Source organism: Panthera onca, chromosome A2, assembly GCF_046562875.1.
Source record: "Panthera onca isolate mPanOnc1 chromosome A2, mPanOnc1 haplotype 2, whole genome shotgun sequence".
NCBI lineage: Eukaryota > Metazoa > Chordata > Mammalia > Carnivora > Felidae > Panthera > Panthera onca.
Window position 1 is genome coordinate 96,427,199 of NC_138340.1, and position 26,812 is coordinate 96,454,010.

A 26,812-nucleotide genomic window follows, 5' to 3' on the forward strand; every position below is an offset into this window, starting at 1 on the left:
CCATAAATATAATAAGAAATTATGCCAAAGGTAGAAATTAAATTAAAAAAAGAGAGAGAGGAAATAGTTAATTAAAAATCTTGGAAGGGGCACCTGGGTAGCTCAGTTGGTTAAGCATCTGACTTTGGCTCACATCATAATCTTACAGTTCATGAGTTCAAGCCCTGCATCGGGCTCCATGCTGACAGCTCAGAGCCTGGAGCCTGCTTCAGATTCTGTGTCTCCCTCTCTCTCTGCCCTTCCCCTGCTCGCACTCTGTCTCTCTCTCTCTCTCTCTCAAAAATAAATAAACGTTTAAAAAATAAAAAAAAAGAAAATCTTGGAAATTCTACACATACATATACACATATATAAAAATATCTATTATATAAATACATAAATATTATACATATATCAATTTTGTTGTATTTGTATATTATATTTATATATGATATATGCATATGTTACGTATGCATGTTATGTATATATATATGTATGTTTATATGTTATGTAAATATGTAGATATATTTAATACATATATGTTTATCTTCAAAAAACACGATCAGTTCTGATTATAGTAAAAAAGAAAATTTGTGCATTGAAAGATACTTTTGAGAAATTTCTCCAAATGAAGCACAGAGAAAAACAGTAAATAAAAATATATGAAAGAACCATTAATATACATTGTGAATAGCTTGAGAGACTTCAACATATGTCTAATTACTCTAGAAAAAGTGAAGAAAATAATGGCATTGCAATTATTACCGAGATAATGGTAGATACTTTTCAAGATTGAGGAAAAACATGAAATCTTTGTTTGAAAATAAAGATAACAAAAGCAGATGAAATAAAAATAAACCCATAGCTAGACATAGCATAGTGAAACTTAAATATAAATCTAAAAGATTTAAACTCCCAAAGGAAAAGTTCCAAATAATCTACAAAAGACTGGGAGCAAACTCTCATCATAAACATCTGATGAGGGCACCTGGGTGGCTCAGTCAGTTGAGTGACCAACTCTTGATATCTGCTCAGGTCATGATTTCAGGTTCATGGGACTGAAGTCCATGTTGGGCACCATGCTGAGCACGGAGCCTGGTTAGGATACTCTCTCTCCTTCTGCCCCTCTCCCCCCCCCCCCTTTCCCTGCTCATGCGCTCTCTCTTTCTCTAAAAAAAGAAAGAAAGATAGCAAGAAAGAAGATGAAGAAAGGGACATATCTGATGAGAAAAGACAGTGAAGTAATATACTGAATATTTTGAGAGAAAGTATGCATCAGTCTGGAAACTTACATTTAGGTAAACCATAATTCAAAGGTGAAAACTAAATTAAGACATTTTCAGACATAAAATATCTAGAGGATTTGTCACTAATTGATTCTTATTGAAAAAATGATTGCATGGTGAATGGTAATTGGAAGAGAAGTGAACCTAGAGGGAACACACATGACTTAAAAAATTGGAAACATGGGGTGCCTGGGGGGCTCAGTTGGCTAAGCATCCGACTCTTGATTTTGGCTCAGGTCATGATCTCATGGTCATGGGTTTCAGCCTTGCATTGGACTGTATGCGGACAGCACAGAGCCCACTTCGGATCCTCTGTCTCTGTCTCTGTCTCTCTCTGTCAATCCCTGCTTGGGATTATCTCTCTCCCTCTCTCTCTGCCCCTCCCCTGACTGCACTCTTTCTCTCTTTCTCAAAATAAATTAAAAAAAACCTTAAAAACATTTTAGAGACACATAGAACATTGAGAAAAATACGGAGGCACACAAATTCATAAAATATGCTGAAAGTTTTATTCTCTAACCAGAACTCTAGCCAGCAGTAATAAGGTGTGTGTGTGTGTGTGTGTGTGTGTGTGTGTGTGTGTGTGTATGTGTGTGTGTGTGTGTGTTCTGATGAAGTAATATTAAAGTATGTATTTTTCAGGGATAGCGATAGAGATATGGATTAATTTCATATATTTTTTTAAAAAGTAATTTTAAGAATATAGGGTACCACTAAGGGAAGAGAAATACATTTCACAGCTTCCATGAAAGTAGGGGATGTAAGAAATGTAGAACATTTTATCAATTTAACGGGAGACAGGAAAACAGAAAAAAAAGAAACAAAGAGAAAGGATGATAAACAGAAAACATGAAACATGAAGGGAAAATGCAAATATATACTGATCACAGTGAATGTAAATGCATAAACTCACTTACTGATTCAGTCTGTTATGTTGACTATATATAGCTTACAAAAAACCCAGCTAAAATAAAAATAAAATATTTAATGGGCTGCTGGGTGGTTCAGTTGGTTAAGCATCCAACTTCATCATCCAGCATGATCTTGTGGTTTGGGAGTTTGAGCCCCACATTGGGCTCTCTGCTGTCAGCACAGAGCCCACTTCGGATCCTCTGTCTCTGTCTCTGTCTCTCTCTCTCTTTCAAAAATAAATAAACATTTCAAAAATTAAAAAAAGTATTTAAAAATACACCAGGCAAATAACCAAAGGATATATCAATGTTAATGTGAAATAAAATAAAATAGAATGTAAGACAACAGACTTTTATAGGAATGAACATTCTACCAAGAAAATATAATGATGAATTTGTGGGCCTCTAAAAACATAACCTTGAAAGGAAACATTTGCTTTGAATGACACACTGGACCAGATGGACTTAACAGATATATTCAGAACATTGCATCCTAAAGCAGCAGAATACACATTCTTCTCGAGTGGTCATGGGACATTCTCCAGAATGGATCACATACTGGGATACAAATCAGCCCTCAACAAGTACAAAAAGATTCAGATCATACTGTTTATATATTTTCAGACCACAATGCTATGAAATTTGAAACCAACCACAAGAAAAAATTTGGAAAGACAACAAATACTTGGAGACTAAAGAACATCCTACTAAAGAATGAGTGGGCTAACCAAGAAGTTAAAAAGGAAATTAAAAAGTACATGGAAGCCAATGAACATGATAACACCACAACCCCAAATCTCTGGAATGTAGCAAAGGTGGTCATAAGAGGGAAGCATACAGCAATCCAGGCCTTCCTAAAGAAGGAAGAAAGGTTTCAGATACACAACCTAACCTTACACCTTAAACAGCTGGAAAAAGAACAGCAAATAAAACCCAAAACCAGCAGAAGATGGGAAATAATAAAGATTAGTGCATAAGTCACTGCTATTGAAACCAAAAAAAAAAAAAAGGGGCGCCTGGGTGGCGCAGTCGGTTAAGCGTCCGACTTCAGCCAGGTCACGATCTCGCGGTCCGTGAGTTCGAGCCCCGCGTCAGGCTCTGGGCTGATGGCTCAGAGCCTGGAGCCTGATTCCGATTCTGTGTCTCCTCTCTCTCTGCCCCTCCCCCGTTCATGCTCTGTCTCTCTCTGTCCCAAAAATAAATAAAAACCGTTGAAAAAAAAAATTAAAAAAAAAAAAAAAAAAAAAAAAAGAAAAGAAAAAAAAAAAACAGTAGAAGAGAAGAGATCAATGAAACCAGGAGCTGGTTCTTTGAAAGAATTAACAAAATTGATAAACCCCTAGACAGTTTGATCAAAAAGAAAAAGGAAAGGACCCAAATAAATAAAATCAAGAATGAAAGAGGAGAGATCACAACCAACACTGCAGAAATACAAACAATAATAATACACTATTATGAGCAATTATATGCCAATAAAATGGGGAATCTGAAAGAAATGGACAAATTCCTAGAAACATAAACTACCAAAACTGAAACAGGAAGAAATAGAAAATTTGAACAGACCCATAACCAGGAAAGAAATTGAATCAGTAATCAAAAATCTCCCAAAAAACTAGAGTCCAGGGCCAGATGGCTTTCCAGGGGAATTCTACCAAACACTTAAAGAAGAGTTAACACCTATTCTCTTTAAGCAGTTCCAAAAAATAGAAATGGAAGGAAAACTTCCAAACTCATTCTATGAAGTCAGCATTACCTTGATCCCAAAACCAGACAAAAAAACCACTAAAGAGGGGAACTACAGACCAATTTACCTGATGAACATGGATGCAAAAATCCTCAACAAGATACTAGCCAACCAGATCCAACAATACACTAAAACAATTATTCACCACGACCAAGCGGGATTTATACCTGGGATGCAGGGCTGGTTCAATATCCGCAAAACAATCAATGTGATACATCACATCAATAAAAGAAAGGACAAGAGCCACGTGATCCTCTTAATAGATGCAGAGAAAGCATTTGACAAAATATAGCATCTTTTTTGATAAAAACCCTCAAGAAACTAGGGATAGAAGGATGATAACCTCAAGATCATAAATACCAATATGAAAGACCCATCACTAACATATCCTCAATGGGGAAAAACTGAGAGCTTTCCCCCTAAGGTCAGGAACATGATAGGGATATACACTCTCACCACTGTTATGCAACATAGTGTTGGAAGTCCTAGGCTCAGCAATCAGACAACACAAAGGAAGAAATGGTATCCACATTGACAAGGAGGAAGTCAAACTTTCACTCTTCGCAGATGACATGATACTCTATATGGAAAACCCAAAAGATTCCACAAAAAAACTGCTAGAATTGACCCATGAATTCAGCAAAGTTGCAGGATAGAAAATCAATGCACAAAAATCAGTTGCATCCCTATACATCAATAATGAAACAACAGAAAGAGAATTAACAAATTGATTCCATTTACAATTGCACCAAAAACCATAAAATACCTAGGAATAAACCTAACCAAAGAGGTGAAAAATCTCTACACTGAAAACTATAGAAAGCTTATGAAAGAAATTGAAGAAGACACACAAAAAATGGAAAAGTATTCAATGCTCATGGACTGGAAGAACAAATATTGAAATGTCAATACTACCCAAAGTAATCTGCATATTCAATGCATTCCCTATCAAAATAACATTAGCATTCTTCACAGGGTTAGAACAAACAATCCTAAAATTGTATGGAATCAGAAAAGACCCTGAATAGCCAAAGCAATCTTGAAAAAGAAAATGAAATCTGGAGGCATCACAATCCCAGACGTCAAGCTGTATTACAAAGCTATAATCATCAAGACAGTATGATACTGGCACAAGAACAGACACTCAGATCAATGGAACACAATACAGAACCCAGAAATGGACCCACAAATGTATGGCCAAGTAATCTTTGACAAAGCAGGAGAGAATATCCAATGGAATAAAGACAGTCTCTTCAGCAAATGGTGTTGGGAAAACTGGACAGCAATATGCAGAAGCTGGACCACTTTCTCACACCATACACAAAAATAAACTCAAAATGGATAAAAGACCTAAATGTAGGAAGCCATCAAAATCCTTGAGGAGAAAGCAGGCAAAAACCTCTTTGACCTTGCCCGCAGCAACTTCTTATTCAGCACGTCTCTGGAGGCAAGGGAAACCAAAGCAAAAATGAACTATTGGAATCTCATCAAAATAAAAAGATTCTGCATGGCGAAGGCCACATCAGCAAAACTAAAAGGCAACCAATGGAATGGGAGAAGATGTTTGCAAATGTAATATCATATAAAGGGTAAGTATCCAAAATCTATAAAGAACTTACCAAACTCAACATCCAAAAAATAAATAATCCAGTGAAGAAGTGGGCAGAAGACATGAATAGACACTTCTCCAAGGAAGACATCCAGATGGCTAACAAACACATGAAAAAATGCTCACCATCACTCATCATCAGGGAAATACAAATTAAATCACAGTGAGATACCACCTCACACCAGTCAGAATAGCTAAAATTAACAACTCGGGCAACAATAGATGTCGGCAAGGATGCCGAGAAAGAGGATCTCTTTTGCATTGCTGGTGGGAATGCAAGCTGGTGCAGCCACTCAGTATAGAGGTTCCTCAAAAAATAAAAAATAGAACGACCCTACGACCCAGCTATTGCACTACTAGGTATTTATCCAAGGGGTATAGGTATGCTGTTTCAAAGGGGCACATGCCCCCCAATGTTTACAGCAGCACTGTTGACAATAGCCAAAATATGTAAAGAACCCAAATTTCCATAGACAGATGAATGGATAAAGAAGATGTGGAGTGTATACACACACACACACACACACACACACACACACACACACACACACACTGGAGTATTACTCGGCAATCAAAAAGAATGAAATCTTGCCATTTGCAACTACATGGATGGAATTAGAGTGTATTATGCTAAGTGAAATTAGAGAAAAGACAAATATATGACTTCAGTCATATGAGGAATTTAAGATACAAAACAGATGAACATAATGGAAGGGAAGCAAAAATAATATAAAATCAAGAAGGGGGACAAAACAGACCCTTAAATATACAGAACAAACTGAGGGTTGCTGGAGGGGTTGTAGGTGAGGGGATGGGCTAAATGTGTAAGGGGCATTAAGGAAGACACTTGTTGGGATGAGCACTGGGTGTTATACATGGGGGATGAATCACTGGAATCTACTCCTGAAATCATTATTGCACTATATGGTAACTAACTTGGATGTAAATTTAAAAAATAAATAAATAAATAAAAACATAACCTTGAAACATATGAAGCAAAAACTAAATTATGTGACGAAATTGACAAAACACAATCTAGTTGAATTAAAAACCTAAATATGAAATGAAAGGATTTCAGAAAAAATATATGCATATTTATTTATTTTCTTTTTATTTTTAGAGAGAGAGCACATGAGTAGAGGCCAGGGACAGAGGGAGAGAAAGAGAGAATCTCAAGCAGGCTCCGTGCTCAGCATGTAGCCCGACATGGGGCTCAATCCCACAACCCTGGGATCATGACCTGAGCCAAAACCAAAAGTCAGATGCTCAACTGACTGAGCCACCCAGGCACACCCAGAAAAATATTTAAAACCTGAGACTTGAAAAAGGATTTTTGCCATAAGGCACAAACCATAAAGGAAAATATTACATTTTTTAACATTAAAAAATTCTTTTGTAACAAGATACAACCGAACTCAAGGGTTTCACTTCTTGGGGTGCATCAAGTTGAATACAACCCATGGAAATATTGAAAGCAAAGAAATTTTTTTAGTTCTTCTTACAAGTAAGGAGACAGGGAGATAGCTCTGAAAGCACTGTCTCCCATGGGGTTAGTATCAGAAACTTTTATTCAATGGAAAATTAGTATTAGGAGGTGGGTGTAGGGAGTATTAGTATTAGGAGGTGGGTGTAGGGAGTTTACATAAGCACTTTGGTTTAATTGTGTATGTCAACATGCTAGTGCATACATCATGTGTTCAAAAAATGGCAGCGAATTCTGCCCACAGGAGCTCTTAGGATTATAATAAGCTAAAGGTAACTTCAGGACAACTCAGGGAGACTTCTGCACAGGTCCTCAGCTCCAGTTCAGCTCAAAGTGGCTTGTGTAAGGGGCTGTCAGGCAAGACACATCTAGCAAGGAGTGATTAGGTGAAACACCTAGTTGAAGTCTCCTTGGCTGGAATTGTTGGTTCTGCAAAACAAAACACATTTGTCCCTTCATCTTTCTCCCTTCTGTTTATAGCTTTCAGTCCTCTTATTTGTGTAACATCCCACTGCATCCTAACTAACAAAGATATTTTATAAGAGAGAAAACACAAGTCACATAATCAAGATAGGATTATAAAATCAACAAAGGATTAATATCCAGTATGCAAAGAGCTCTTCTACAAATCAATAAAAATGACAACTTACTAGAAAAAATGGACACAAGATGTAAAGAATTAATTTATAGAGGAGAGAATCTGAATGGACAGTAAACATAAGAAAAGATTTCATCTTCAGTAGTAATCAGGGAAATATATATCAAACCTATATAATAAGGTACTATTTTACATCCATCATTTTGGAAAAATATAAAGAGTTGGTGCAACAAAATGCTCATAAGTTCCTGGTGGGAATATAAGTTGTTAAGGAGAGAAATTAGTCAGCATTAGAGAAGCTAAAGATTTCCATGACCCTAACCTGGATTTCCAGTTTCTAGGTTTATACCATGAAGAATCTCTCACATAAGTTCATGAAATAAGTGAATGAGAATATTTGTTGTTCTAGCAAAGAACAAAAAAAATTCAAATGTCCAACAGTCAGAGGAAAGATAAATACATTGTGAGATATTCATAAAATTTAATATTACACAACAATTAAGATGGATGAATTAGGCCTACATGCATCAACATGAATTAATCTACAAAATTCATTAATGCATGATAAAAGTGAGTTGGAAGGTATTTACAATATGGCCCCATTCATTTAAAATTTAAAAACTTGAAAATAATACTGTAAAAGGCTTATGATTACTGTTAAATAACAAAAATTCAACTGAGTAAATTTTAAAGGTCTAATTGGCTTTATTAGTAGATTCATGAATCAGGCAGCATTCCATCTAGCAAGTAAAAGGTGGGGGGGGGGGGGGGTCTTATCATGCAGATTACCTCATCTTCCTTTGGGGAATAAAGAGGTCCATGCAGCAAACTCATTAGCACCCATTGGAAAATTTCTGACTGACTGGTTAAGACTAGATTTTGAGGGGAGCTTGAAACTAAAATCAGATTATATATTAAGCCCCAGTTTAGGGATTTGGCCTAAGAGACACTATTTTTGACCTGTGGTTTTCTTTTTAACATTATAAAGAATCTTAAATGAATGTAAAATATATTTTAGGCATTATGTTGTGCTTAAATATTTCGGGGGTCACCTGGGTGTCTAAATCGGTTAAGCATCCAACTCTTGATTTCGGCTCAGGTCATGATTTCAGTTTGTGAGATCGAGCCCTGCATCAGGTTCTGTGCTGACAGCGAGGAGCCTGCTCGGGATTCTCTCCCTCACTCCCCCCCCCCCCCCCCCCCCGCTGCAGCTCTTGCACTCTTTCTCTCTCTCTTTCAAAATAAATAAATAAACTTCAAAAAAAAGAAAGAATATCCACAATTACCTGAAAAATACTAATAATAATTCTGACTTCTGGTTTCAGCTTTGACATGTATAAGGCTCTGAAATAGTTGTTCCCAACCTTACAATAAGAGAAATGTTGAATGAAATAAAAATCAGTGACTTTTCTTGGACCCGTCAAAGAACTGAGGTCACAGGGAAAATTGCAAACTAAAATCTGGACGCATAGGCAAACACGAAGAATCATAACTGAGATTTTCTTACCTGGAGCGGAAGCCAATGAAGCCATAAAATGGTGAGGACACCAAAATGGTAATTTTGATAAATTGCTGGAGGCTGAGTGTGGACTAACACAAGAAGAGAAACTATTAGTCCTAAGAGGGACCCACACTTTCATGGGCTTTACCTCCAGGTGAAGAGCCGAGAAAATTCTGCCTCCTAGCTCTGGCGGGGGGAGAAGAAAAGTAACCATTTTGAACTGCACCCAGATTATACTTCATAACAAAGGCCTACTCTTAGTGGAAAAGACTTTCCCAGAGTCTTACCCCATCTATGAGGAAGGGCCTTTACCCAAATCCAACTCACTTTTGCCTTTCTTTCTTAACTTAAGAAGTTAAGAAATAGTTGTGAAAGTTACAGCCAAGGAATGCAAGCCCACTAAAAGACAGATTTAATTATAGGATTATAGAATGCTTTCCCTCCCCCACACCTTAACACCACATCAACAGGGATCCAGTATAATCATAGTGGATTATAGCTAAAAGAACTCCAAAATACAGACATTATTTAAGGAGGATGTGAAACCAAGGACACTAGAGGAATTTAAAGCCTTTGAAACCTATAGCTCATGCATTTTCCAGGGCCCAGAGTTTTAATTTGTTGGGCTAGTGAAACAAATTACAACAAACTGGGTGGCTTATAAACAACAGAAATTTATTATCTCACAGTTGTGGAGGTTAGATGTCTAAGATGGAGGCACTGGCAGGCTTGGTTTCTTATGAGGCCTGCGAGGGAGAATCTGTGCCATGCTTCTTGCCTAACTTCTGGTGGCCTCAGGCATCCCTTGGCTTGTACATGGTGTTCTTGTGTCTTCACATGGTCTTCCCTGTATGTGTCTCTGTTTCCTCACAGGTCACCAATCATATTGGATTAGAGGCCCACCCTACTCCAGTATGACCTCATCTTAACACATTATATCTGCAATGACCTTATTTACAAAAGGTCACATTCCTAGGTACTAGGGATTATGACTTAAACATACGAATTTTGGGGGTATGCAATTCAACCCATTACACAGACTAACAAAACAATAAAAAAAGAAAACATAAATTGATGATATCAGAAATGAAAGAAAGTTCATCACACTGTTAACTAACTGGGATTAAAATAAAAACTTAAAATGAAAGAAAGAAAAGAAAGAAAGAAAAGAAAACAAAGGAAAGTAAGTAAGTAAGAAAGAACAGTGAACAACAACAATAAAAAAGAGAGAGGTCATCACTACTTATCCCACTGACATTACAAAGTTAATAGAAGAATACCACAAACAACTCTTTTGTTACAAATTTGGGATCTTTGATGAAATGGACCTATTTCTTACAAGACACAAACTGTCAAAATTCACACAAGGAGAAATAGATAATCTGAACAGGCCTATATTTTTTAAGGCATCAAATCAATAATTAACGATCTTCCAAAAAAGAAAGCACTAGACCTAGATAGTTTTATTGGTGATTTCTACCAGACATTTAAAAAGAAACAAATACTGGTGGCATGCAATCTTTTCCAGAAACTAGAGGCTGAGGTAACACATCCTAACTCATTTTACGAGGCTAGAATTGCTCTAATGCCAAAACCTGACAAAGACATCATTAGAAAGAAAAGCTATAAACCGCTATCTTTCATGAACATGCATGCAAAAATCCTCAACAAGGTATTTGCAAATCAAATCCACCAGTGTTTAAAAAGAATTATACATCTGAACCAAGTGGGATTATTCCAGGTATGAAAGTATGGAAGGCTGTTTTGACATTTGAAAATTAATTAATGTGACCTCATCAATGAGCTAAAGGAGAAAAATCATACAATCGTATCAATTGATACAGCAAAAGCATTTGACAAAATCCAACACCCATTCATAATAAAAATTCTCAGCAAACTAGGGATAGAGGAGAAATTTCTCTGCTTGAGGAAGACATCTACAAAAACCTACAACTAAAATCATACTTTGCTGTGAGAAGCTAGATGCTTTTCCCCTGAGATCAAGACAGAAATGTCCTCCTCTTTCACCACTCCTACGCAACATTATACTAGAAGCCCTAAAAAGTGCATGTAGACATACATACATACATACAACTAATATGTCTATTGCAGTAATGCAGACAAGAAATAATGGTGATCTGGATCTATATGGTGGTAGAGTTGGAGAGAAGATAGGTTTAAGAAGTAGGAAATAGAAGCGACAGGGCTTGAACGTAGATTACATATGCATGGTGAAGGAGGTGGAAGCATCAAGGGTGACTTTTAGGATTTGGTTTGCATAACTAGATTGGTGGTGGAGCCATTTATGGAACTTGAAGAAGAAATTTATAAGGAAAAATCGTAATTAGATTTTGGCCAAATAGATACTAAGATACCTTGGAGACCTCTAAGAAGTGAAAAAAAATGTATGTATTTTTATATGTGTTCCTGGAGCTCAGAGGGGAACACTGGACTAGAAATTAGCACTTGTGACTCATTTGTGTATCAATGGTAATCAACCATAGCTAAGAAGAAATTGCCTAGAAGAGATATAGAGTGGAAAGAGGGCCAAAGACTGAGCCATGATATTTAGTGACCAATAGGAAGAGGAGAAACAGCAAAGGAGATAGAGGAGTGGCTAGAAAAGAGGGGAAAATTGAGAATAGTGAGTATTTCAACACATAGGTCAGGAGTGTTGACTATGCTGAGATACTGCAATGAATACTGAAAAAAGCCATAAATTTAGCAATATTGAGGCCATTAGTGGCTTAACAGTGTTTTAATGGAGTAATGGGGCATATACCAAACTGGAGTTATTTTAGGATTGAGCAGAAGTTGCAAACGTTGTGATAACTTATATAGAAAATTAAGAGCACTGTGAAGTGAGAGAGAGAAGACTATATTTTGCTAGAAGTCGGAATATGGAGGACATGAGTTTGAGTAAGGAATTATTATTATTTAATGTTTATTATTTTAAATAACAGACATCTGAGTATATTTTAAAGCTGGTGGAAAACATTTAATTGAAAGGTTGGCTATACTGATGAGAAGAAAAGGGATAATGGATAGTGTAAAGTTCTTCAGTAGGAGAGGGGGAAGAACTCCAAGCAGAGGTGGAGAGATTAGGTCCCTCTATGATAATTGGAGAGATGCAGACCAGGACAGATACACAAAGGAGGTACGCGTGCTTCATTTTAGAAAGATGGAGAAGTTTCCATCTGATGACTTTGTTTTCTCTGCAAAATATGGACTTTATCACATGTATCTTTACTGATGGGTATGAAAAATAAAAATAATTTCTTCTAGCCTATTTATAAATTTGATTTTTTAGGTACATAGTTGTTTAGTTTTGTCAGTTATGGATTATATTATTTTTGGTATGCTATTTCACACTCTTTAGGTTTTTAACACTTTATAAAAGACCTAAAATCTTTCTTTTTTTTAAAAAAAAGTTTATTTATTTTGAGAGAGGGAGAGAGAGTGAGTGGGAGAGGGGCAGAGATAGAGGGAGAGAGAGAGAATCCCAAGCAGGCTCTGCACTGTCAGCACAGAGCCTGATGTGGGGCTCAAACTCACAAATGACAAAATGGTGACCTGAGCAGAAACCAAGAGCCAAACACTTAACCGACTGAGCCACCCAGGTGCCCCAAGACCTAAACTTTCTATAAGGAAAAAAATTATAGAAATTACAACTAAAGGTGATTTTCTTTTTTTTTTTAAATATTTTTAAATGGCTTCATCATGTTCCATCTTATTTATGTATTACAATCATTTGAACATTAGTTTCTTTTAAATAATATCATAATATATGTTCTCATACATGTGTCTTTGCCTCTTATCATTTCCTAAACATGAAATTACTGGGCTGAAGAGTCTAAACATTTTAAAATCTCATAATGCATATTGTCAAATTGCCCTCCAGAAAGATATTCAGTTTATTTATTCAAACCCAAAAGGCAAAATGTAATTGAGTGATAAGTATGCTAATTTAAAACCAGGATAGTGTTTACAGTTTCTAGAATTTATTTTTAATGATGCTAGTTTTAAACGAACACTTTCTAATTTGGAACCATAGGTGGCACTAAAGCATAAAGGAAAGGAACCACTCCCAGACTCCTAGGTTGGCAGGGATTGTGAATGGACATTTCAGCCACCCTCTTTTGTGGCAGGTAAGCTACATTTCTAGAAAAATAACAGTTTCTGTTTTTAACATTATCTAAAAACCCCATTCTAAACTTATACTTTTAGTCCTAATTGACGTACATGAGACTCTGTAACAATATAAGCCTATTTGCATTTTTCTTGTGCTCTAGGCTGCGGGATACACTATTTGCAAGCTATTTCTTAAAATACCAACTGTCTTATGCAAAACTTTTCATTCTTCTGCTTCTATAGCTTTTGTGTGTCTTTTTTTTCCCAAGAAGAAAACATAGGTCATGGGTCAGAAAGTCAAAGAAAGATCATGTGAGCATGATCTGGTCATAAAGATTAGCACTATACCACTCTGAATGTGAGTTCATGTGACATATTTAATTTGCTAAATTGTATAGTAACCTAGTTTTGCGGTATGAAAATTGTGTTTTAAGCAAAACATATAAATGCCAAATTGACGTGTCCTGGCAGAAATGGTTTTGCATGTTCCCACTGTCCACTGCGTACACAGAGGCAGTGGGAATTGGTCACCTATTCTTGGCATCCATGTGAATTCTTACCTAACACTTCTAGACTTCAATAGGTCAGTGACTGAGAAGCAAACAAGCTTGAAGAGCACCTGCTTTTCTTAGAAGACCAAAGGGCTCCTACTGATACAGACAGAACATACATCAAATAGCGCTTGCCCTGACTTAGTTTGAAATGAAAATCTGATAGTTGGCTTTCCCTCTGTAACTTCCTTCAGCAATGACAGTAGAAAATGGTTTTATCACCCCACTTTATGGTGGGAAGATAGGAAGGGAAGAAAAGCAATAGGAGGCATTTGTGTTTGTGCCTTTCCAAAAGTATGTCACGAAATGCTAATCCTTACTACCTTGCCACTTGTGATGAAAATGCACTAGATGCAGAGGACATGGGAATCGAGTCTACCCATTGAAACTACTTTACACTAGTTTAAACAAGTACCCACTGCTTCAGAGATCTTTCAGAGTCACATTACACACACACACACACACACACACACACACACACACACACACACGCATACACACACACATCCTTCAGCTGGGCCTTCTTGTTTCTATATAAATAAAGATCTCACTGACAACCTTCTGGGACCAGCTTGGTATCAGAAATATGAGTTAAAATTCTGGGTACCCAATTCCAGAACTTTCAAGAACACTGCCTTATCTTTTTCTCTCTGCAGATAAAGTAGTTTACATACAGGTCGGCTTCATACAATGGAAATATTGACTGAATATGTACAAATATGTATATAGATGTTTACATATAGAAATACATGTATTTGTACGTATATATGTGTATATATTATGTACATAGCAAGAGAGACATACTCCTTTTGATTATAGTTTGTTGATTCTGCTCAAAAAATTCTCTACTTTTTCTAGTTACCGTCTGAAAAGTGAAAACCACCTGAGCACTAAACAAATTAAACAGTTGATTAAACAGTTCCATGACTGTTTAATTCCAGAGAGCTTAGAGGCTTTAGCTGGGGACATTGTAAATAAACACATGGCTTCATGAAGCCTCTCATAGAATGTCACAAAAAAAGTCTTTGCTGGATTGGCTGGGAGAGAGCTGAGAGAGAGACACAGACATTTATTCATCACTTAATGACTTTGAATGGGTGACCTAACTTCTCTGAAACTCAGTTTGTTCATCTATAAAGTAGGGATAATACTTTATAAAGTTATTCTTATGATTAAGGAAGAATATACATATACACACATATATGTATATATGTACATATACATACACATATACAGGTGTATATATTTGAAGACTATATATATTTAAAATATATATATTTGCCCTTTTAAAATTGAAGTATAGTTGACACGCAAAGTTATATTAGCTTCTTTCAGGTCTACAACTTAGTGATTTGACAACTCTGTAGATTATGTTATGTTCAGCGCAAGTGTAGCTACCATCTGTTACCATACAATGCCACTGCAGTATCACCAACTATATTCCTTATGCTGTGCCTTTATTCTTGTCACTTATTCTTTCCATAACTGAATACCTACACCTCCCATTCCCCTTCACTTCTTTTTGCTCATCCCCCCCAAAGTTTCTGCTTTATTTGTTCATTTGTGTTGGTTTTTAGATTCCACATATAAGCGAAATCATATGGTATCTGTCTTTCTTTCTTTGAGTTATTTCACTTAGCATAATGCCCTCTAGATCCATCTATTTTATTGCAAATGGCAAGATCTTGTTCTTTTTTTATGCCTGAGTAATATTCCATCACACACACACACACCCACACACACATCCCACATCTTCTTTATCCACTCATCTATGGATGGACACTTGGGCTGCTTCCAATCTTTGCTATTGTAAATATAATGCTGGAATAAACATTGGGGTACATGTATCTTTTTGAATTAGTGTTTTAGTTTTCTTTGGGCACATACCCAGGAGTGGAATTATTGGATTGTATCGTATTTCTATTTTTATTTTTGAGGAATATCCTACTGATTTCCACAGTGCTTGCATAAATTTACATTCCTACCAAAGTGTACAAGGGTTCCTTTTACTCTACATCTTCTCCAACATTTGTTATTTCTTGTCTTTCTGACATTCTGACAGGTGTAAGATGATGTCTTGTGGTTTTGATTTGAATTTGGGGGGAGAATATATTTTAAGTACCTAGCAGAAATGGGCATCTATTGCAACAATAAATTAATTAAATATATCTATGAAAGCCCTCTTCTTCAATTAGTCTTGTGGGTTCCAGTTTAATGTGTTTTAATTCAACTTCAATTCAATTCAGTTCAATGACATAAACTTTTAGCCATAAGAAGCAAGATCCCAGTTATTTTATATCTTTGACTAACCCTTCTGACTAACCTTGCAGTTGCCATGATAGACAATACCCCATCCTTTCTTGGTGACAGAGGCTTCTTTACTCCAGGTTTCACTCTTCCTCCTCCTTCTATAGTCCAGTAGGAGAAATGGCCAGGACATTTAAGCCAAATACCTATACATTCTTTTTTTTTTTTTTTTTTTATTTTATTTTTTTTTTTTTTTATTTATTTTTGGGACAGAGAGAGACAGAGCATGAACAGGGGAGGGGCAGAGAGAGAGGGAGACACAGAATCGGAAACAGGCTCCAGGCTCCGAGCCATCAGCCCAGAGCCTGACGCGGGGCTCGAACTCACGGACCGCGAGATCGTGACCTGGCTGAAGTCGGACGCTTAACCGACTGCGCCACCCAGGCGCCCCATACCTATACATTCTGATGAAGAAAAAAAATTCTGGGTTTCAGCAATAAAATTTTGTTTTAAATATCTTGATATTTATCTCTGAATCTTGATGTCCTTCTGTCTTGGCCACGGTTCCTCTCACGTGGCCAGAACCACATGGTTAGTTCAGAATCCTCCATTCAGGAAGTCCTGGGCCATGCCCAGAGCCACCAGCTGATACGAATGTTCCCTGTTCACATTCTCTGATTTCTACTTCCAGGATCCAGTTTGGGAGCGGGAAGAAAGAAATTAAAGACAGGAATTAAAACAAAGAGAAATGAAATTGAGGGGGGGAGGGAAGGAAGGAAAATCAGAGGAAAGGCACCAGAAAAATGGAGAAAAAGAAAAGAAAGTAATTGAAAAGGACAGAACAATGTTGAACAAATGGAATTTCAGTCAAATAAATGATTTATAATGTTAGGCTCTCCTTATATAAATTTTTTTCTTTTATGTTATTATTTAAACATATATAGCAAGCAGTGTAAATTTATGTAAAGTAAAAGACAAAAAATATTAAGCCTCTCCACCCACTACTCCTTTCTTCTTTCCAGTAGTTGCTACCATTGATAATTTAGTATGTTTTCTACTGAATATTTTCTTTGCATAAAGAAATAATGTTTCTATTCACATAAAGAATCATACCATAAAAACTGACCTGTGATGTACTGCTTTTCAGCTAATAATATGTATAGAACTTTCCCCCATGTATTACATATAGATTTATATCTTTGCTTTTTAAGAGTCACAGAGTGACCTAATTCTATTTGACCAGTATTTACCTGGTCACCCATTGATAAGTGTTTAGGCTGGCTTCTTGTTCTCTTCCTTTAAACAGATAATTTAAAAAAGAAAAAAAAAATCCAAAAATGTTCTAGAAAATGTTTGAATATCTTACTGACATAAAAAGTTTTTGGCAATGCTATAGTATGTATAATTACTAATCAGTGCTTACACTACATAGTGCTGCATAAAAATGATAAGGGTACATGTGAGGTGACATGCTGAGTTCTTAAATGAGAAAACAAACCTTTTATGTCTACTTCCTTGTTCAGTTATTTAAGCAAAGGCAGCAGCTTGGTTAAGATTTCGATCTGACATTATCTGTCTGCTAAGAAGAAAGAGATATTTTTAGTAAGTTAATAAAATCATAGGCTATGGAATTTTAAAAAATTAAAGAGCTTGTTTGGTCATGTCCTCTCATATACAGATTAAACAATGGTGGCTGGGCACAAGAAAACAGTGTTTGGTTTTGCATGGACATGTACACTCACATTTTGCTAATATCAATTCTAGGTTTGTAACCTAGTAACTAAATATTCTTTCATTTATGTAAAATTATTTCACCCATTGTCTTGTATGGGTAAGTGAACATGACCAGGGCTCCTACAGAGTTTTGTGAGTAGCACCATGAGCCTGTGTAAGAGTCTTGGGCATTATCAAGGCAGCTGCCCAGCAAGGGTGATATTGGCACTGATAATCTTGAAGAGTAAACAAGAATTTTCCAGAAGACAAAGAGACAGATCATGGAGGTTTTTCCATGTATAGTATGATATTTTTATTGTTCAAATTGGGACTTTTTGAGAGTAGATGGCTTAAAACAAATGCAATTTTAAGTATGTATGTTGGAAAAGTGGGGAGGTGATGAACAGTTTCCTTCATGATATGGGAAACAAAATCAAGGATGGATATGGAATCAAGCAAATGTCTTTGTCTATCAACATCCAATTATGACTATAGACAGGTTAGTCTCTACTACTGAGGGCTTTATTTTTTTTTAATTTTTTAATGTTTATTTATTTTTGAGAGACAGAGAGAGACAGAACATGAATGGGGGAGGAGCCAAGAGAGAGGGAGACACAGTATCAGAAGCAGGCTCCAGGCTCTGAGCTGTTAGCACAGAGCCCAACGCATGGCTCGAACTCATGAACCATAAGATCATAACCTGAGCCGAAGTCAGATGCTTAACCAACTGAGCTACCCAGGTGTTTACTACTGAGGGCTTTAAACTAAGAATCAGAACTTGCAGTTGGTAAATTTTTTAATATGAAAAATCATAAAGTTAAAAAAGTGAATTTAATTAAAAAATATATTAAGTTATATCTTAATTAGACTAATGAAATTTCTCTAAAATAGAATTGTCTGAGACTATGTGGTTTTAGATGGTGGTCATTGTAAACAGGAACCTCCTTCACCAGAGACAAAAATATATAGGACCACCCTCTTTCTTAGATATTTATGGATACTCAAGGATAAAATTCATGTTTAATTTCTCTCTCACACTGTCTTTTTAAAGTATGCCCAGAGTATCATTAAAATCTCTTTCCAAGTTCTCTTGCTTCTTAACCTTCCTTCGCTTCTCTTTAATCTCCTGAAGTTGGTATTTCCAAGGGTGTTTCCATCTGTTTGCTCTTGATCTCATCCTCTTGCATTCATTTCCACTTGTTCCTCATTTCCCTAACAACTTCAATTCTATTCGGATGTCCACTGTTCTCACACCCAGGCATGTGCCTCTGGGAGTATTGACTTCATCTTCATGTCCAGGGGAGTAAATTCTGAGTACTGTATCAATCAAGATAATCTCATACCTCTTGACAGTAGTCCCTTTAGGAAAGGACATGTGGTATAGCCAAGGAGACACTACTGGAATTCTGGTGGAGACTGCTGGGAAAGGTTTCTTTATACTAAAAAAACAAAGCGAAACAAACAAACAAACAAAACCTAGGAAAAGGTGGCTTTTTCCATGTTCTGGAGTTTGTGGTGTCTGGATGTAATTTCTGCAATTGCTGCAGCCATCTGTAACCATGAGAGCAGAGTGGAGAAATAGAGGAGAACTTGGGTTCTTGATGATGAGAAGGAAATCTGGGAAGAGCAGATAAAAAAGGGGGCCAGCCAGATGTCTGAGACTGGATACTCCCCTTGCATACTTTTGGCCTCTGGAATCTTGCTTGCCTCCTTTGTCCACCAACTGCCCGCGTAGCACAACCGATAGGTTCCCCCCATTTTATTTCTCTTTGAGTCCCTTTAATCCCACCCATAAAAGGAGGCCAGCACCAGGTCAGCCTTTGGAGGTGACTCTGCTGGGCCAGCACTGGTCCGAAATAAACAGTCTTTTCTGATTCCCCGAGTGCGTGTGGCTTGTCTCTTCCTGGGCACTAACTGTTTGCTGTAACAATGATACTCTTGAGTCGTTAAATTAACCATTCCTGGAATCTACTTTGCATCTCAACTTCCTGTCATTTGAGATAATAAATTATTCTAAGTCAGTTTTAGTCAGAGTTTTCTGTTATTCACTGCCAAAGGCATTGTAAAATTCAAATTTATTTCTTAAATCTAGACCTCTTCTCAAAGTTCTCATCCTGGATATGCAACTGTTTATCAGACATTTCTATTTGGAAACCTTAACTAGTCCTGACAAGTGACCTGTGGGTCATACACTAGTTATTTTATAAGTAATAAGGATAAAATTTTGTAGATACAGTCGTACTCTCACAACTTGTCTTCCTGAAGAACAAAACAGTTTAAGGTCTCAGTGAACTGTAGGAAAAATAACTCCCAAAGTTATCAAGTGCCCCTGAGAATCAGTCTCAGAGAAACTTGGTTATTGGAAACATAGTAATTTATTTGCTTTCTATGAATGTGGTCTTCATTAAATATGCAGAGGGCAGGTCATCTAATTCAGTACAACTCAAAAAACATTTATTGTCTGTGTTCTAAAGCACATATGTCAGGATGGATGCCATATGGGACACTCAGAAGAATATGTGATCCTGAGAGTCTCTGAAGTGTCAACCTCCTGGGACAACTGCTTTATGTAGAATTTAAGGAGCTGACAGCTCCAAAGCTTCAGAAATCTTGTCATTAACCTAAAGTGGAATTTTGCTGTAGGGAGGAAGCAATCTGCCAGTTTATGTCCCATTGTATGGCAAGCAGTTGAGTTGTCATCTTCCCTAGGAGTATATTCAAGTGAGAAAGTTCTGACCCGAAAATGAAATCAACTGTTTGCTGGGGAGCCAATAGTATTTGAAACTAACGAAGTTCCTAAAGTAGGACTGACAGAAGAAAAGTTGGCATGCCCTCTACTCCAGCATGCTCTGTCCAGAGAAATAATGTGGTACGTTGCAATTGACCCTGGACTTTGGAGCCAGAAGTGCGGTGTAGGGATCAGCTCTGCCACTCACTGGTTTGGTGATTTTCACAGTCTTTTAACTTCCTGAGTCTCTGTTCTTCATCTGTAAAATGGGCATGCTTATGATAGCCCACGAAGTTGATCTTGTGAAGATCAAGGTCAGTAATGGGTATGAAAGTGTTTATAAACCTCAAGGTTAACATGGTAATGCCAATAAACATTGTATCTCAGAGATGAGAAGGACAGAAAGTAACAGTGTTAAATCCAAGTGCTATGTCTGATTTCCACGTCTGCTTGCGAGAAAGAAAGCTTTGCTTTTTTTACAGCTTCATGAAACTAAAACATATACATTCATGTATATTTGAACATGAGCTTTAGAGGAACATATAAGAATCACATAGGAATTCACAGGCATACACAGTAATATAGAAACAGAAAATAAAAACTTCCTAAAAACAAATTAAATCTTTAATAATATATATAGTAAAATACTACCCATATGCCATGTACTGTGTTATCACTCAATTTTATTATTTTAACAAAACCTCATAAGGTGCTATGATCTTGTAAAACTGATCACATGGACTATCTTTGAGTGTACGTGTGCAGTTTGTTTTAACTGAAATTGTCTTATTAACATGGAAACACAGAAATGGCCAGAAAAACAAGGGAAACTATGTCTTATTCATAAGTATTTTATTTTTCTTTGTTTAAAATTCTATCTGTAGGATATACTCTTTAATGAATACCAGGAATATAATTCTATTCCAAGTGAGAAGCAGTAATGTAAAGGTCAACATTTTAACAAGAGCTCAGCTAAGATTATGTTTAGTAATAAGGAAAGAAATTCAGGCTGGTTTTTAAAGATTAATTTGTTAATTAGGTAAACACCTGGGTTTGGTTCATCACTTCCCTTGGAAACTTGATTAATTTATGAGATTTTCATTCCCATTTACTAACAAAAGCAGTGAGTCATCCAGTGTCACACACCAATGACAGCAAAAGTTAATTGGATTCTAGATCCTTGTGCATTTCTCCCTTCAGCAATTCCTTGTTGCTTTGAGTGGAACCATGCTCTCGGAGAGTCTGTGTGTTTGTGCAGGGGAGAGAGCAATACAGAAATGAGAGGCATTACAAGTGGTTGGAAAGTGAGTTGGAAAAAACAAAAATATGTGTTTGTGTCTCCTTTGGTTTGTGGTAAGATACTCTGGAGGGATACACAAAGGTAACCAAACCAAAAACACAAATCAAAAAAAGGAATGCAAACACCTGCCTTGGTGCATATGCTCTTTATAGGACTTTGGTGTGAATCATGTGAGTGTGTGATTAACTATTGTAGAAAAGGCTGTATAAGATGGTCTGTGGTTTAAAGTGTTCCAGGGCTGGGTCTTGGGAGGGGAACACAGAGGTACAGCTGCAGCTCACTGTAGTCAGTCTGGTCTCCAAGAAAGAGATGCTTGGGCATGTGGGGGTGGGGTGGGGGAAGGGGATTCGAGATGGAGAAAGGAGGGGAGAGGCAGATGGACCTGTGAGGAGTGGTGGCTGGGAAAGTTACTGTCTCCCAGCCCTGCGATGGGGCTGCAACCTTTCTTTGGCTCTGACAGTTACATCTTGCATTCAGTTTAGAAGTACCTCCTTAGACATCTACCTGTATATGCCGTGTGATCTTGGTGGTATATAAAACAATACTAAGAGATGAAGGGGAATTCATCATGCTGGTTATTAACACCATTTCTGCTTTCAGCTTGCCTTTGTAAACTCACATTGTTCCTTCATCCTGTTTTCTGTATCAACTTTATTTTTTTGGAATATTTTCTTGTTACATCATGCATTTATATGAGCTGAATCATATAAACCATAAATCCTTCCCAGAACTGGAAGGTGTATAAATGAATACATGCATAACTAATCTAGGAAAATGTTAATAGGCTATTTCTGAGAGAGAATACAAGTGATTTTGTATTATTTTTCTAGACTTATTGAGATATAATTGACATATAACATGGTATATGTTTAAGGTGTGATGATTTGGTACATGCACATGTTGTGAAATAATTTACCACAATAAGGTTAGTTAACACAACCATCACCTCACATGACTGCAATTTTTTTTTTTGCTGTTCTTGTGAGAACATTTAAGATCTACTCTCTATGGGTGATTTTAGGTATCTTATGGTTAGCCTTCTGCATTTCCAAGTATGTATGTACATATATGTATATTTACAATGGGCATTACTTCTTTTTCTAATTAGATAAAAACAGTTTTTGCCAAATGCAAAAGAAAATATTTGTGGTGGGACTGGTGGACTTTTCCAGCAGAAAAAATGCATAAGGTGGCAGAGAAAGAAGACCAGAAAGGGGCTGTGGGCTGTCTTAATTTTCCTTTTACCATCTGCTTCTGTGAAAACCTGGAAAGTACAGTGTAAAAATAGTGGTTCAGTTGAAACACTTTGAAAAAGAAGTGTATAAAATAATAGTGTACAATAATAGTAGTTTCAAGTCAGTAAATACAGGTGTATATCTTCTTTTTTAATAGTTACAGTGTGAACCACTGCATGGATCTCATGTCATTTAAAAACCCCCGATTGTTGAATATTTGGGTTGTTGCTACCTTTATTTGGCCAAAAGGAAATCTTAAAGTGTGGCACTGCCAGGTCAGAGTGTTTGTAGCCAATGTCATTACACACAAATATCCATCTTTCGTCTTCCAGATCCACCACACTCAGATGACCTTACTGTCCCCACTCCCTGGGCCTCTTGCATCCTGCCCAGCTCCCTTGTGCTACTTTGTGTACTTACTTCTCTCTAGGCCTCAGGCCACCTTCCCTTCACAGTTTCTGCAACCTGATGCTTGGTCATCTGGTAGTTTTATATGGTACCATTTATCTAGCAGTCTTGCCTCATGACGATTGGTATCTGAATCAGTTATTTCACTTGGAGGTTGTAAATTGGTGTTTTCTGATTCTACCACTTGGTCTCTAACTGATTTTTAAAAAATGCTTATTTATTGAGAGAGAGAGAGAGAGCACAAGCAGGGAAGGGGCAAAGAGAGAGGGAGAGAGACAATCCCAAGCAGGTTCTGTACCATCAGTGCAGAGTCCAATGTGGGGCTTGATCATGATCCGAGCCGAAATCAAGAGCCAGCCACTTAGCTGAATGAGCCACCCAGACACCCCTCTATCTGATTTTTTTAATACAGCAATATACAAGTAGGGAGATCTTTCCCAGAATCAGCAATCAATAAAGTAAAAATTTCAAGCCTGAAAAAAAAAAAAAGCAATGAAAGAGCAAGATTCTTATTTTAGTAGCTCTCTACCATCTATACTTTATTGCACATTGAGAAACAAGGATAAAAAATCTAATTGTACCATCTGACTTTTATGTCAAAATTTTGCCCTACCAGACAAAGAATCAAGGCCACATAAAAGCAAAACCAGAATAATTTATTTGAATTCATCTTTCCTTGAACAAAAATAAAAATGTCATTTCCTTCAGTGTTTTATTTCTTTTCAAAAAAGCCATTGGTAATTGACAACCTAGGAGAAGGCAAGTCTTGCTGTTGTGATGGTCACCCTTATTCTGTGGTACAAATAGCAAGAAGGAAATTTGGGAATAATATTTTTTAAAATTAGTATAGTAGTTTGGCATGAATGAGAATTTAATAAAACAAAGCCTGCTGGAAATTTTACAAACATGAAGTTTCCACATTCGTCACTCAAATAGGATAGTCAATGTTGTTGAAAGTGGAAGTATAGATTAGAACTAATTGAGCTTTTTAGAGAAATTTGATATGAAAAGAGTGATTGGAAAGTCCCGTCTTTTTCTTCCTCTCAGTCAGCATGATAAAGACTGTCCACTGAGAACTATTTTCCCACCATGTTCCTCTGTAGCACAATGCATTGTGTGTATGCTGGGAAACCTTCAGTCCAGTTTTATAAATGACTATATTCTGCATTAAAAAGGAGTAATGAGTAAGAGGTATTGGGCTTGATTTCTTCACTGATTCCGGGTGAATATACATTTCCACTTTTTTTTCCTCAAAATGTTCCTTCATTATTTCACTCCGGTGCACAGCTTTACCCAAGAATGCTCACCTGGCAAAGAGATGTTACAAGATGCATAAAATATTCTACAGATTTCCAGTTCCCCAGGTAGAAGAACCTTAAACTCTTTTATTCCTTTCAATAGCTGCAAATAACGAGTGTTTTAAACTAGTTCAAGAAAATTACATTTATAAGCCAGTAAGTGTAAAGAGTAAGCAATCACTGAATTCTGTAGATAATTTCCTTTTGAAAGTAAAGGTTTAGTAAAAGGTTTACTTACTCAAATGACTCAACAGCCAAGTCATGGGTTTATAATTTTTTTTTTAAATGTTTATTTATTTCCGAAGGGGAGAGAGACAGAGCGTGAGTGGAGGAGGGGCAGAGAGAGAGAGAGAGACAGAATCTGAAGCAGACTCCAGGCTCTGAGCTGTCAGCACAGAGCCCGACACGGGGCTCCAACTGACAAACTGCGAGATCATGACCTGAGTAGAAGTCGGACACTCAACCGACTGAGCCACCCAGGTGCCCCGCCAGTCATGGGTTTAAAACAAACTGTGCCTGGAGCATTCCATGAGGTCAACAGATAGCATTTAAATAAATGTACCCATCAGTTCAATAAACAAATAACAGCTGAGTACTAAAATACGAAAACAGGTCAACTTACCAATTTGTTAAACACCAGTCCAATTAGGTAACAGACACATGCAGTAATGAAAACAACACTGCTAGAATAATCTAAGAGCCAAAGAAAGAATTTTTTGGCTGTCTTTTCTATTACAGAAGCAACTGTCAAACAGAGGTAGAAAAAAGCAGTAAGTTATTTTTCTTTACCCAGAGTTGGCACTTTCACTTTGGGAATGGGGGAAATGAGAGAGATTCACTAACCACCTGTAATACTACATATTCATAAAATTGATCGTTAAGTTTAACTGGACTTAAAGAATAAAGTGATAGGCAGTCAGGAGAGAAAAATAGCCTCTGTATGTTTAGGGAATACTTGCTTTATTGAGGAATATTTATTCTACTAAGGACCATGAGTCTTTAGCTAAAATAAACAAACAAGAGTCCACTAAACTATGGAATCCTTAAAAGACTGAGCCTTACTTAACCTCTATCCTTAGCAGATAGTTAATAGTCTGGAAATGTTTATAGATTGGCTGTAAATAAAATAAGTGTATAACAGTTTCCGATGAAAGAAAAGAAAGCACTGTACTTGTTCATTGTTAAAATTTAGAATAGGTAAAATAAGTCGGTATTCAAGGAAAATGACACTTTAAAAAATGTTGGCTCCCCTTTAGTATGAGTTGGAAGAAAGGGAGAAGAAGGAAATTTTAAAAGATTTTAGAGAGAAGGGAGACAGTTTTCCAGAGAAAGAAGAAAAAAGAAGGAAAGATTCAGAGAGGCAGACATCCAAGGATGGAGGTAAAGGAAAAGAGAGTCTTTGGAAGACAAAGATGCACAAAGGGAAGCCAAGAAAGACTAGGAAGACAGGAAAGGAGGTGAAAACAGGCAATGGAGATGGGGAGGGGGACAGGGGGTGTGAACTTGGGTTCTGGGGTTGCTGCCCCTTGAGGGAGCATGTCCTCAATAGCAGTTTCGAATAGTCCTTTAGGTGCTAGAAAAAAAAGCATTTCTGCTTTATTTTCAACCTTCCAAGTTTATTTCTGAAATAAAGTTTTATATTCCCAAGAAACCCTAAAGATATTGCTCATGTCTGAAAGCAGTCTAGTTTCAGAGGGTGATTTTCTTTTTTAACTTAGAGATAGTGTTTTTTTCCCTCCACACACAAAACTAACCCAATCATTTTATTTTGTGTTCTGAAACTGTAGCTGCCATATTCTACAGTTTTATAAATAAATCAGCATTTATTTTATATTTGGGAGCTTTAAAAGATAAACCTCAAGTTTTCATTTGTATTGTTTGCCTTCTAATTGGAAAAAAACAGATAATGCAGAGTGAAAGACATATAGAAAAACACATGAATTTAAATAGGATAACATTTTTAATTGGATATAATCTCAAAATTGGGAAGCAGATATACTCTGAAAACTCCTTCTGTTCCTTATATGTAACAAAGAAAAATATCCCTTATTTTCTATTCCAGAAGTAAAGAGAGTCAGGTATCATTTTTG

General features: G+C 36.7%; 1 protein-coding gene and 1 long non-coding RNA gene across 6 annotated transcripts in view; one reads left to right on the forward strand and one right to left on the reverse strand.

The window, feature by feature from the left end:
* The window catches only part of LOC132679176 (uncharacterized), a 103,381-nt gene that overhangs the window by 69,790 nt on the left and 6,779 nt on the right, over window positions 1-26,812 (forward strand). For 2 of the 3 annotated variants that reach the window (XR_013553988.1, XR_013553989.1), the window contains one exon: window positions 13,166-13,259. This is a non-coding gene — a long non-coding RNA (uncharacterized LOC132679176). Of the gene's footprint in view, window positions 1-13,165; window positions 13,260-24,703; window positions 24,789-26,812 lie in introns of those variants that run through there. The other variant, XR_009610000.2, reaches the window with a different exon arrangement.
* Window positions 24,060-26,812, reverse strand: part of HEPACAM2 (HEPACAM family member 2) — a 42,800-nt gene continuing 40,047 nt past the window's right edge. For all 3 annotated transcript variants that reach the window (XM_060632462.3, XM_060632465.3, XM_060632460.3), the window contains one exon: window positions 24,060-24,731. In XM_060632462.3, the coding sequence (XP_060488445.2) occupies window positions 24,728-24,731 (4 nt within the window). In that variant the 3' untranslated portion in view covers window positions 24,060-24,727. The remainder of the gene's footprint in view (window positions 24,732-26,812) is intronic.